The sequence below is a fragment of the Diospyros lotus genome, chromosome 11 (assembly GCF_014633365.1).
Source record: "Diospyros lotus cultivar Yz01 chromosome 11, ASM1463336v1, whole genome shotgun sequence".
In the NCBI taxonomy this organism is placed as follows: Eukaryota; Viridiplantae; Streptophyta; class Magnoliopsida; order Ericales; family Ebenaceae; genus Diospyros; species Diospyros lotus.
The window spans coordinates 30,512,060-30,525,660 of record NC_068348.1 but is presented as its reverse complement, the minus strand read 5'-3'; the positions used below and the strand labels follow the sequence as shown (position 1 = coordinate 30,525,660).

Sequence of the window (13,601 nt, the reverse complement as noted above, 5' to 3'; positions counted from 1 at the left end):
ATAGGGGGGAGAGAGAGGAAACCACCTCAGATCTCTCTCTTGGCAAACACACTTAAGGCCTTCATCCTACAAAGTGAGAACCAGTTATATAAAAAATCCATTCTTAATCCCATCTAGTCTACTTAGCAGTTGTGGATCATTTCATTCCAATCCCAAATTCCCAAAAATAAAAAAAGTGCACCCATTACCATCGATTCCAAAAGTTAAAAATATAACTGAGACGGGGCCAGTTATTCAAAATATAAGGCAACATCCATGTAACCCAACCGTCCTACAGCCTCTTAAAGCTAGCTATATTATATATGTCCATCCATCCTCTCACCTAACCAGAAGAAGTTCAATACCAGAACACACCACAAACAACTTCAACTACCCCAAACTCACTCTAGCCGACATTTTTAACGGTAACAAATCCATACATAACAGCCTGAAACCAGACCTCATTAAAAAAGAAAAATGAGTACGAGATGTCCCCAATTAGATCAATTTGGCCTCCTCGTCTCTCTCTTTCCATCGCCTCGAAACCTTCCAACCAGAAATGATTAATAATCTCATCGCGGTCATGTCAAGAACTCGTCCACAAATCAATCATCTGGGGAGCCGTCTCTGTAAGAGACCAAGCCCTTCTTTCCGGTGGGGCTTCCAGAAGATGATCTTGACCTGTCTTTGCTTCCCCGCCTAGGCGATTGCGAGTCGAGTGAGGACCTTGATACCGACGAACTCCTGCTAATGGACGGCGACCTCTGGCTAGGAGGATCACGGAATCTAGATGCCTCAGCTGGAGAACGGCTGCGAATGGGACTGCGGCTATAACGCCGACCTCGATAGCGGATTGGGCTTCGCGATGCAGGGCTCCTGGATCTGCTTCTTCTGCTTCTGTATCTGCAGTCAGGAGATTACAGAAAATGTGAGGTACTTGTATTATAGCATATATAAACAAGTTACGATGCCACTGCAGTGGCTCACTTAGGTTTCAACCACAAGATCATGAAGTTAATAATGCATGGTGAATTCGAGTGACTGAAACCTGAATCACAACAGAAGTAAACGATGAACCTTCAAATCTAAAAAGAGAAAAAAATATATTACTTGAAAAGGAGAAAAACTGGCTGGCTACAAACTCAACCATGCTGATCAATCAGCTTCAAAAAGAATGCAGAGGCCTCTTGAAATGCAAATTACTTTAGAATGATGGAAAATGCGGACTGAATTGACAATTAACATGGATTTGGAAAAGGTCAAGGTATTATATGTAACAAACCTTGGAGGAGTTCTCCCTCTGGGTGGGCTCCTGTAGCGTCTTGGGGATCTCCTGTAATATCTGACTCACAAACCATCAAAATCAACAGGAGATTACATTTTACAGAAAAAGCACAACAATTTTAATATACTTGATAATTGACTATAACATAGACTTGCCTATTACCTGTCACGATCATTCCGACTCCCATAACGATAGGATCTCACAGGAGAACGGTCTGGAGATGGGGTTCTGTATCTACGTGCATAAGAATATCGCTCACTGAAACCCCTTCCCCTCCTGATGCGCTTAGGTGAACCATTTGCTGAAGGACTTTTTGATATACTCCTTCCACGATCAGAAACAGGAGATCTAGCTCTCTGCCTTGCACTTACAGGACTCCTTGAATAGCTGCGACGATTAGTCCTGATAGGTGCCCTGGCTGGACTCCTAAAAGGGCTTCTCCTAGACAGGACCCTACCTGAGCTTCTGCTCATACTTCTTCGAGATGATCTAACAGGGCTTCGGCTAATACTTCTTCGAGACGATCTAACAGGACTTCTGCTAACACTTCTGTTTACAGTTCTCGCAGGGCTTCTGCTCATTGACTTTTGTGATGACTTCCTTGATGAAGTTCTTGGTGGGGATGCTGTGGGACTCCTGCTAATGCTTTTTCCGGGTCGGGCTCTAACAGGACTCCTGCTGATACTTCTTCCCATCTTGCCACTTACAGGACTGGTGCTGACACTTCTTACAGGGCTTCTGCTGTTACTCCGAGAGACTCGTGGAGGGCTTTTATCAACACTACGATTCCTGCTCACACTCTGGCTCTTGCTCAAACTCCTTTTTGGACTAATACTCATACTCCTGCTCCTGCTCATGGTCCTTTTCGGACTAATACTTCTGCTCCTGCTCATCAATTTCCAATAAACTACTATATATGGAATAATCTATAAGAACAAACAATTACAGTGATAAGAATGGGAAGAAAACCTAGATTTCCCAGGGTGATCATCTACAATATCAGGGCTATCTGGACTTCTGTTAGATTTAGTTTCCGCTTCTACTCCATTGCTCTGCCACTCTCCATTTTCCTTCGGGTATTCACCCTCTTCTCTCTCAAGGATATCAGTTGCCTCCCCCTTTTGAGGAACAGAAGCCGCTCTCTCCTTCACAGGAGACTGTATTCCATCTACAGGAGATCAACAAGGACAACAGAGGGAATTAGCTTTCTAAGAAAATTAAGCCATTGATTATAAGAATCTTAGCAAATACTGTAGCCTTGGATTCAGTACTGAACATGACTCCACAGGGAAAACCACAAGTAAAAAAGATACTTATGCATTTTATACAATACATGAAGTGTTTTAGGGTCACTTTCATACCTTGGTGTTTCCAGGTGTCCTCTAGTATATTTTCGGGAATATATATTTCATTACACTGATGAATAAAAATTAACTTATATTTGGGGAACATCTGAAGAGAAATTTAAGATTAACCACAAGTAAAAAAGATATTTGTGAATCACATACAATACACGAAGTGTTTTAGGGTCACTTTCATCACCTTGGTGTTTACAAGTGCCCTCTAGTTTATTCATGGCAATATATATTTCATTACATTGATGAATAAAAATTAACTTATATTTGGGGAACATCTGAAGAGAAATTTAAGATTAACCACAAGTAAAAAAGATATTTGTGAATCAAATACAATACACGAAGTGTTTTAGGGTCACTTTCATCACCTTGGTGTTTCCAAGTGCCCTCTAGTTTATTCATGGCAATATATATTTCATTACATTGATGAATAAAAATTAACTTATATTTGGGGAACATCTGAAGAGAAATTTAAGATTAACCACAAGTAAAAAAGATATTTGTGAATCACATACAATACACGAAGTGTTTTAGGGTCACTTTCATCACCTTGGTGTTTCCAAGTGCCCTCTAGTTTATTCATGGCAATATATATTTCATTACATTGATGAATTAAAATTAACTTATATTTTGGGGAACATCTGAAAAGAAATTTAAATCATAGATTATATACACTTTTTTTTCCTCTTTTTTTTTTTTTTTTTTTTTGGGGGGGGGGGGGGGGGGGGGGGGGGGGTTACCTCAGAAAAAAAGCATTGCCTTTGGATAAATAAGTATTTAACTTTTCAAAGCATACCATGGGCTAGGAATCATACCACTGATTGAAGCTTGGTTTTTCTGGCTCTTACCTGGTGCCTTGACAGCAGTACCACCGTCATCTGAGCTTCCAGTTTCACTCTCTTCATCAGGGCGACCATCAGATGCCCTTTAAAACATAGCCAAAAAAGAGAAGTTCAAGACACCAAAGCATATAAAAAAGAGAAGGATGTAAAAAGGCTGAAAATGTAAACCAGGAAAAAATTAAGAAAATTCATTTGAAAATTAGAACTCTATGCAAAAACAGTTTAGAATAATATTAGATTTTACCATCAATTAAGAAATTACTAGAACATCGCCAGTTTTATATGCTAAACTAAAATTTATTTAACAGGACCCTCATTAGTTCAAATAAGCAGTGAGCAAACTGTAGAACTCCATCAACAATTTCTAAATCCTTTCAGATCAGAATATCATCTCTGAGGCAATACCACATTCTGGGCACAATAATACAAAAGCAATCTCTGTAGAATATTCTACATCACACAAGAAGTATGGTCCATTTGTGCTGGATTCTAGATACTAAGTTACAAACTGAGGAAATCCAACTGGAGTCTCTATCTAACAGAACACAACGACATAAATGGGTGAAAATATTTATTCAAGTCTCAGCATATCCATATCTCCATAACCTGCTAGGTGAAAGAGTTGAATTAGAGAAATACAGAGGATAATGGTTTCTCCTAGCACCAGTAACCAAAATGTCTCATATATATTAAAAATAATCACCTCTTTGATCGGTGTTTTGATTTCTTATCCCGCTTCATGCGCTTCCTCTCACGTCGTCTATCCTTCCTTTTTCCACGTCTATACCTGTCTCTCTTAGAAGCTCCTTTTTTCTTTTTGCGCCTGTCATCACTTGAAGAACTTAAGTCGGATGATGATGATGATGTATACGAGTCAAAGTCAGAGTCAGAATCAGAATCAGAATCAGTATCAGATGATTCCATATCACTATCTGAGGAAGTATCTGATTCAGATGTATAGTATCTTCTTCTCTTTTTTCTTCTCTCTCTTGAAGATTTCTTGTGCTTTCCCCTGCGATGAACTTGATGACTATTAGACTCCGAAGAAGCATCCTTTCCAATTTTTGATTTACTTGCTTTCTTTTTCTCTGCACAATAAGGTAACATATCAAGTAAAGCCCACTACATGATCAAAACTTCACTGTAAAGCACTTACATTCAGCTATTAAAAAAAAAAAAGTCAAAAAAAAAGTCAACACTACTAGGAATTATAGACCTCTAAGCAGAATATTCTACAAAATTAACCTTAAGTGAGTGGCGACAAACGTGGCCCAAAGGTCTTAGACTGCAATAGAACAATCTTTCATAATAATGCACAGATCCAATGCCCAATACCAAGTAACAATCTAATTCTTACCCTCAAGCAATTCACCACAATTGATAATCTTCACTGGCACAGATGGCTTCCCATCTTCACCATCCACATTTTCTATCTTCTTCAAAACATCATAGCCTTGCACAAGTTTCCCAAAAATTACATATTTCCTGTGAAGAAAAGCATAAGTCAAGAAACTTAAGGAAGACAATTTCTTATCATGCATCAAGCAAAAAGGGAATATGCTAAACTGTAATAATTTGAAGAAATAGAGTTCATAGTAATGAAAATTCTACATACATATAGATAATCCCACAATTTTCCAGATAAACAAACCTGTCAAGATGATGATTGGCCCTGAATGTGATTGTAAATAAAGAACCACGTGTATCACGATCTGCCACTGCCATTGATAGGAGACCTCGCTCATCATGCTTTAATTTGGACGGTTGTTCATCTGAAAGACAGCAAAACTATCACCAGTCAAACAGAAGGGTATTGCAGTTACACAAACACTAAACACATGCCCATACAAAATAAGACTGCATTAGTTAATCATTGAAGGGTGCTTGTGGGGAATGCAAAATCAATATATAACTTGCAACCTGCAGAATCCAATTTCCCCTGTTTCAGTATTATAAGATGCTATTCATAATGAAACAATTGCATGACATGACTTGCACGTAGGGCTGCAAGCGGATAGAGCCACTCACAAATAGCTCAACGTTCAGCTTGATTAGGGCCAGTGTTATTAAAGGCGCGTCTAGGCACAAGGTGTGCCTAGGTGCAAGGCACACCTTTGGCAGAATGCTTCCAGGCGGGCGCAGACCAGCCAGGTGCACCTAGGCCGAAGGAGCCCTGGGCTTAGGCAGCCCTGATTTTTTCCAACTGTTTTTAGGGTTTATGTTTTACTGTTTATTACTTTGTTTAATTTTTTACCGTTTAGAGTTTATATTTATTGCTACCACCCCTCAAGTGCTCCAATTGAATTTGAACTTGATGAAGATGGAGAGGGAGATGATGTGGAAGAAGAGGATATTGGGGATGATGCTTGATCTTGGTGATGAGGATGATTTTTAGTTTATTTAAAATGCATAATTAGTTAATCTTAATTAAGATTTATGAGCTATAAATTGTTTAAGATTTAATTTTAAGTTGACTTCAAGACTTTTAAATTGCATCTTTTGGCATTTTTTATTGTTCTTTTCACCATATATATATATGCCAACAACAGATTTTAAAATTTCTTACAAAGTTTTTAACTTTTGTGATGCTTATATGCAGGTTGCAGAAATATGATAAGATGTGCTATACTAAAATTTACTAGTATTTAACTTGTTTTAATATTTTTTTTCAGTTTGTATATGTTGAATTTTTTAATTTTCTTGATAACATGCTTGTAAATATGTTATTAGGAGTTAAAACCTATTTTATACCTTATTCATCAACTAAGATATATATTTTCCCTCTTTTTTTTCAGTTAGCATGTGCCGAGTTCCACCAGCCGTGCCTTGCCTTGCCTTGCACCTTAGGCTCCAACACCCTTTTGGCCTTAGTGCGTCTTGAGCCTTTAATAACACTGATTAGGGCTCATTTAAGCTCGTTCATTTAAATAAACAAGCCTAAGCTTGACTTTTAAGCTTGTTTAGTAAACAAGTAGAGCTAGAGCTTAAGCTTTAGGGTGCTTGGCTCATTTTGGCTTGTGAATTTATGGCTCGTTCTGGAACGTGTATTTTACAATTGATGATTCTTTTCGTCATAATACTTAAATTATTCACAATTTAAATATACTAATTTTATATGTTCTACATAAATGAGCCTGAAATCAAGCTTCAAAGGACCTTGAAGTTTAAAGCTTATAAAAAATCCCATTTGAAACTTACTTAAGAGTTCATTTAGTATAATAAGTTGGGCCCGAGCCTCAATTTTGAGCTCAATTCAAACCCAAGCCCAAAAAAATTCTAAACAAACAACTTTTTGAAATTTTTATGGGCTCGACTCAGCCCATAAAAATTTTCCATGACAAGCAAAAACAAAAACAGGAATGTCTTTTTGAGAAATACAAATGTCCTAAACATATTTTGAAAACATAAAATATTGCATCACAACATAAATCATAATCCACTCCAAAGAACAAAAAAATCATCATTGCAAATTACAAGATTTTAGATGTTCCTTTCTATCTCCATTACATCATAATGTCCATTCAACACATATATTCAACATAGTACATTAGCATAATATCCATCATTTTAAAATACAATGGGTGTGGTACATTTTGGGAATGCATAGCACAGAGACTAAGGCTGAATGGATTTAGTGCCATAAATGTGCGGAAATAGGGGCAAGGGCCAGTGGATAAGCGTCTATTGATTGATTACTGCTGTACTCATGATGATGTTGGCCAAAGGAAACAAGAGTGGTGCAGCACCACACACGTGTGAAATCAGAACAGTTCCAGGCCACATTCCTATGAAGATGAATATCCATTTCAGACATGTACACTCATCAGACACTTCCAAGTACATGCCAAACATTTGTCAAGCCATTTTTGACATTTCTTATTTTTTATTCTTATTTTTTACTATTGAAGCAGACACATGCTTTCATCATGGGATCTTGCATATCAGTCACTTAAAATAAAACCACATTGTAGGTTTAGGGGGAAAAGTTAACAACCAATATAAAAGAAATACAATATAGATTTATATTTATTACACCTCATCCTTTCGATTTTTTTTTTTTTTTTTTTGCAAATTTTGTAATAAGGTAGGAGTAGTGTCAATCGAAGAGAAGATGAGGGAGACTAGACTAAGATGGTTTGGTCATGTGAAAAGAAGACCAAGAAACACTCCTATGAGAAGAGTTGATGAAATGGAACAATTAGTCAAAAAAACGGGTAGAGGCAGACCTAAGAAAATTTTAGAAGGGACATTAAAGTTTGATATGAAGTGTATGGGCCTAAATGAAGATATGATAAAAGACAAAAATATATGGAAGTCTAGAATTCATGTAGCCAACCCCACATAGTGGGATAAAAGCTGAATATGTTGTTGTTGTTGCAAATTTTGTATTCAAATTTTAGTGGACCCACCTAAAACTTGTTAAAGTAGTAGTTGAATGTAGTAGTTGAATACCAAAACTTGTTATGATTACAATTTCCTACCTATAGTATTACATTAATACTTTCGATCACACTTATTCCCTAACATAAAATGTGAGTTATTTTCATTGTACCCTCAAATAACATTTATTCGTTATCATGTCCCATAATGTGCGACGTTCCAATTCTTAAAATTTATTGTGTGATCTTGTCCTAGTTGTGTCATGCCATATCCATTGGAGCATGCAGCAAAGAGATGGTCACATTTTTATGCAAAAGCTAGCTTACAACATCAAAGATAATAACATGGCACCAATCCTAAACCCATCAAGTACAATTTAGTCAAGGAAGGCTAATAAGGTAATAATAACTCTCTCTCTCTCTCTCTCTCTCTCTTGTTTTTTTTTTTTTTTTGTTGGGTGGGGGGGGGGGGGGGGGGCGCTCATGGTTGTAGAAGGCGGCATAGCAACTATAGGAAGTCATGAAATCATCTTCACCAATCAACTATCCACAAAGTGTCAAAGTGGCCAGCACATCTCACAAGGTTAAGACAAATTTGATGGATTAAATAAATGCAATAACAGATTCCATATGCACCCAAACTCCATATTCTGCTTTAAGAAAAAACATGCAATGGGGGGGATCAAAGCATATGAAGAGGTATACAGTTGCCACTGTCAACAAGAACTAAATGCACTTTAAACAAACCAGGCTTTAGATAGCAAACCAATCCATAAAACCAAGAGATGAATATACAATTCCTTTATAAGCAAAAGTGCAAAACATATAAATAGACATTTATCCATACACCCTACCATTTTAAGGACAAATTGTCCAAATATCATTTAGTTAAAGCTCCCATGCACCAAGAATAAGATCAATGTCAGCCCTAACCTTCACATGCAATGCAAAAGGAAAACCCATTTCCTCTCAACAGATGATTTATCGAAAAATAATACTGCATCCCTGTGTTTGTGTGTACTTTTCCTAAATGAATCACTTGATTCACACTGCTAAAAAGAAAGTGCAGAAGCTCTATGCAGTACCTTAAAGCATTCCTACAGGGTAGAGCTTCACATATTACCGGTTACTAGAAAATAAATAGGTATAAAATATTGAAAAAGAAACAAACATACGAGTCTCACCGGCAAACTTCTCACCATAAATGCTTTCTCCACAACTCCCTGCAAATATCATTTAAGATAATCATGCAATGGATAAAACCAGTCTTAGATTTACTTCAAAATTTATAAGTCTTTTTTTTTTTTTCAATCAGTAACTTGCAATGCACAGCACACTCTTGCAGAGTTGTCTAAACCGGACAGGTAAAACAGGTCCGCACCTGCTTAAAATAATTTGTCCAATATATGCTTTCATTCAAATTAAACAAAAGCTAGCTATTCAACAGAATGGACCGGTTATCTTGGCATTTATACCAGTTATACAAATTTTATGCAGTAAAATTCATTTAATAATAGACTAGTAAATAGATAGAAATAATAAAACGACTGCCCAAGAAATACATACCATCTCGTTTAAGAAAATCACCACCCTGCAGCATAAGTAAGAAAAATTAGAGAAATGATAATTAAGAGGCATCCTTTATATAAAATATGGTTAGGTACTGCAAACTTTAGCATTTTTAAGTAGACAACTCAGTAAGTACAACCTTAAAACTACATCACAAGAAAAGCAGTCGTGACCGTCAGCCCTGTGTCCTACAGCATAAACAAGGATAGCTGACTAAAAAGACAAAGACCACTCTAAGTCATGCTTAAACAGAAAGCTAAGCGCACGTAATTAATCGCAATCCACAGAATAATTCCCAAGCACAGTAAGGACTAGGGACATACCTGAGCCACCAATCCTTTGACAATGTGATGGAAAAAGGATCCTTTGTAGTGTAGAGCTTTTCCAGTTCTAGGACTGATTCCCTTCTCCCCTGAAAAATAAGAAATCTTAGTATCAGATCGGCACGGATAATCCAAAATCAGCAACAAAATGTTTTTTCTTTTTAAAAGAGAGTAGTAGGAGATGAGGAAAAATCAAATTTTGCATAAGCCCTAGTCCAGAAAGCATCACAAAAACAGAACATACAACTCCAGCAAATTTCAATCTTCATCAACTTTATTCTGACGTGCAACTATGTTGCAAATCATGACCATAATGCAACCATAACTAGCTTAAAGTTCACATCAATAAGCAACATTCTGAATGCCAAAAGAAGTGATCAATTGTACATCTTAAAGTTTCCTAATAACAAGCGTATACTCTGCATGGGTAGAACTTGAAAACAGCAAGAGAGGTATCAAACAAAGTAATGCCACAATACAAGATGGGGCTATAAAGAAAAGCAGCTTCAGCAAGACAGCATTTTGAAATCCCAACAGAAGTTTACCTGTACAGAGTGCACGAAAATTTTCAGCAGTCTTAGGTGCAACATCACAGAAAAGCTGCAAGCCCAAACATCATCAGTTTAAAATTGCATAAACTATTCAATTTGGGGGGATAAGAAGATATTAACACAAATAAAGAATCAAAGTGTTCAGGACAAACAAAAATTCAGCTCAATTGCATGGGAAGAAAATATTGAACTTAATAATGCAGTAGATTGTTTGATAACAAGGCAATACCTCAAAAACCATCCTTTCAGCAGGATCTCCATCAATAGACACGTCCAGAAAAACTAGAGGGCCTTTCTTGCTCATTTTATTTGTATCAAAAATCACCACATTGAACTAGCATTACCAATGATCTGATGAATTGGACAATTATTGGCAAGAAGAAGATTAATTTACCCGTAAAATAACAGCAGTAAATGACACTGAAAAGAAAAATGAATAAAACAAGAACAAAAGAGAACTGCCCTACACTATCACTATCCAACATATGAAAATGCTGATAAATGATTTCAGGAAAATTAAAGAATCAGTTTACAAGAAGTTTAACACTATTTCTAAGGAAGTTCAAAGTTTTTAAAGTGCCCCTGCAGAGCATTATACATGTTTATAACTATGGAGTACTAAATCAAACACACACGTGCGCGCGCGCGTGCACAGAGTAAAAAGTCATTAATTGACAAACACCAAAAAAGGATGTGTTAGAGAAAGGTCGGCATTCCCCAACTGGCTGCAATCCTCTTTTAACTAATGAGACTATATTACATCGAATCAAAGCTACTTGAAGTTAAAATCATTTACCACAAGTAGGTTTAGCAAGGACATATAATTTATCCATGTGACACGTCATAAAAACATCATACTCCTTCAATCTACATGCCATTTGGGTCCTTTCCTTCCAATCATATGAGTCACTCAATTAATTCCAACTCCCATGACAATCTCTTAGCTAACTCTTTAAAATTTAAGTTTGTAAATCTTCACTTTAATATTCATGACCTTAAAGCATGTGCAATTTAAGAGAAGTTATCACTTCTATGGACCTCGTTGCTACCTGTAAAACTACTGTTTCTATGGACCTCGTTGCTACATGTAAGACTACTGTGTCAGTTATAAACACATGCCACGTCAAAGCACCATAATACACAACCTGATCTGGGGTAGATCTAATTTCATACTCTGAAGTCTCTGACATTGCTTAGATAAAAGAAACAACCACGACCATCAGAAACTGTCCCTGAACTCTGGCCACTAGCTCCTCCCAAGGTATAGACCATTTACAGAAGTATGCTTGGTGGGAGATGATGAATCACTCTTATTGGAGCACTCTCAGTAGCTCACAAAATCAGTCCGTATCCCCTTTTATCATAATCATCAATTACCACAATAGAGGCTATTAGCTCCTGACTCAATAAAATGTTAGTTATCCCAGTCCACAAAATGGTTAATTAAAATAACAAAACGCATCCAATTAATGATCAGAAGTAACTGTAGCACCAATAAGCACCACCTTCATACTCCAACCAACGTGAATATTTCATAGAAAGAACTGTAATTTCACCTTCGTACTCCAATAAATGTGAACAGTTCATAGAAAGAACTGTAATTTTTCCATCAATGTGAAACACAACGGTAAAACAAACAATTTAACATTAGTAAATGATTAATAAAATATCAGGCTCATAGCATATTTCACGCAAACATGAAGCTATAGTAAACCCTAAATAAGTGAGATACTTCTTATGTAACCAGGCCATCAGGAAGGGAAAAAATACAAAGCACAAAAGAAGCATTCATTGATACAGAGTTACAGACTGATCCATGATATATCCACTGCTCATCCAACACGTACTCCTTAGCTCAGTTTACACAAAGAACCCCTCCACACCCGTTGATATGCTAGATTAACTTAATCCATAAATAGCCATAAGTACATAATCAAATTCCAAACACGTACACACCAGGAGACCATCAAAACATACGATTACATCGCACGGCAGAACCTACAAACCCTAAACCCAGCCAAAATCCTTTTTCACCGACAACAACTACGTAAATAAACGTAGAGTAATCGCGGAGGCTTATCGCACCACTGCCGGTAGACGAAATATAACCAGATTCCGAATAGAAAAAAACTGTTAGGAAAAATAATGATTGATACGATCGAAGCACGGGAAAACAATAAATTGGAATCGAAGAAGATGAATACTAAAACGAAATTTGTATATAATGATTGATACGAAAGGTGCTCGTAAACTGCGAAACCCTAACCCTAACCCTAACCTTAACCCTACCTTTACCTGTATGCTGTGGCTTCTAGAGCAGCTGCACCAGAGACACGCGATGAAGACAGTGAAGAAGAAAGGGAGAGACAGAGAGAAGGTAACATATAAATAAGCGAACCTAGCTGCTTCTAGTGGCTCGCTTGTTTTACCAAACTAGCCCCGAATTGAATACGGAATTACACTATTCGCCCCCTTTTATTTATCTGCACTCAAACCTCTTTTATTACTATCTCTTTCACTTAAACATTAATTAAGTTCAATTAAACTCATTAAGTGATAATTAATTAAAATTAAAACTAATTAACCAAACCAACAAAAATAAAAAAAATAAACATAGAAAATTCCAAATAATATAATTTGTTCTTCATCTAGGCAACTCAAAGGTTTCTTCGATGTTTTTCTTGTTAAATTCTTTATTTTAACATTGCTTAATTATTATTTAATTAATTTAATTTAGATTAATTAAAAATTTTGTGACCAAATTAATAATGGTGGAATATGAGTGTAATTTATCTTTTTATTTTCTCATTTTATAGCTTTTGATAAATTTTTGTATGAGAATTTAATGATAACAAATTATTTTAAATATTATAGATGTATAACGATACGAGATTAATAAATATACTTGTTAAGACAGTGATTATAAATTTTTAACCAATAATTATATGTTTAATAAATATATTTTTTTATGTGTCATATATTTAAAAATTATGCCAATTTCCATAATTTTATCTCTTAACTTTACATAAAAAAACCTTATCATAACTTTAAATATGGCATATTAGATATTTAATTTTTATAATTTACACATATTAACTATCTAATTATCTAGTTAGCATTAAACGTGTAATAAGCGTGCCATTAAGCACATAAACAGTGACCAAATACGTGACAAAAAAAAATGTATATATAGATTCGCACGCACGTACATATACACATATATGTACACAAATTATGGGTCGATAATTAAAGCAAAAATGATGAAAAATGGTGGATCGAGCGTGAATCGTTGGGCGCTTGGAATAAAGAGGAACGCTG

General features: G+C 36.1%; 1 protein-coding gene and 1 long non-coding RNA gene across 8 annotated transcripts; both read right to left on the bottom strand.

The window, feature by feature from the left end:
- Positions 1-192: 192 nt before the first annotated feature.
- On the bottom strand, positions 193-12,712 carry LOC127812939 (peptidyl-prolyl cis-trans isomerase CYP95-like). 7 transcript variants are annotated; one of them, XM_052353542.1, is made up of 14 exons: positions 12,579-12,712; positions 10,513-10,634; positions 10,278-10,332; positions 9,733-9,821; positions 9,407-9,431; positions 9,016-9,063; positions 5,113-5,233; positions 4,819-4,946; positions 4,165-4,549; positions 3,435-3,544; positions 2,234-2,432; positions 1,427-2,149; positions 1,262-1,321; positions 193-882 (listed from the first exon to the last, which is right to left on the bottom strand). In XM_052353542.1, the coding sequence occupies exons 2-14, from the start codon at positions 10,585-10,587 to the stop codon at positions 585-587; spliced, it is 2,316 nt and encodes a 771-aa protein (XP_052209502.1). In that variant the 5' UTR covers positions 10,588-10,634; positions 12,579-12,712; the 3' UTR covers positions 193-584. The 7 variants fall into 7 exon arrangements, with proteins under 7 accessions (XP_052209502.1, XP_052209506.1, XP_052209505.1 ...); XM_052353546.1 differs by having other exon boundaries at positions 3,468-3,544; XM_052353545.1 differs by having other exon boundaries at positions 9,025-9,063.
- LOC127812940 (uncharacterized) lies at positions 2,755-3,428 on the bottom strand. Its single transcript, XR_008026022.1, has 2 exons — positions 2,988-3,428; positions 2,755-2,806 (listed from the first exon to the last, which is right to left on the bottom strand). It is a non-coding gene; the product is annotated as an uncharacterized LOC127812940 (long non-coding RNA).
- Positions 12,713-13,601: the final 889 nt, after the last annotated feature.

Coding starts and splice junctions, on each gene's coding strand:
- LOC127812939 (XM_052353542.1), bottom strand. CDS start 10,587: ATGAGCAAGAAAGGCCCTCTAGTTTTTCTGGACGTGTCTATTGATGGA. Junction 5,234..9,015: donor GAAGTTTGCCGGTGAGACTC/GTATGTTTGTTT, acceptor GCTGTCTTTCAG/ATGAACAACCGTCCAAATTA. Junction 1,322..1,426: donor AGTCGGAATGATCGTGACAG/GTAATAGGCAAG, acceptor TTTGTGAGTCAG/ATATTACAGGAGATCCCCAA.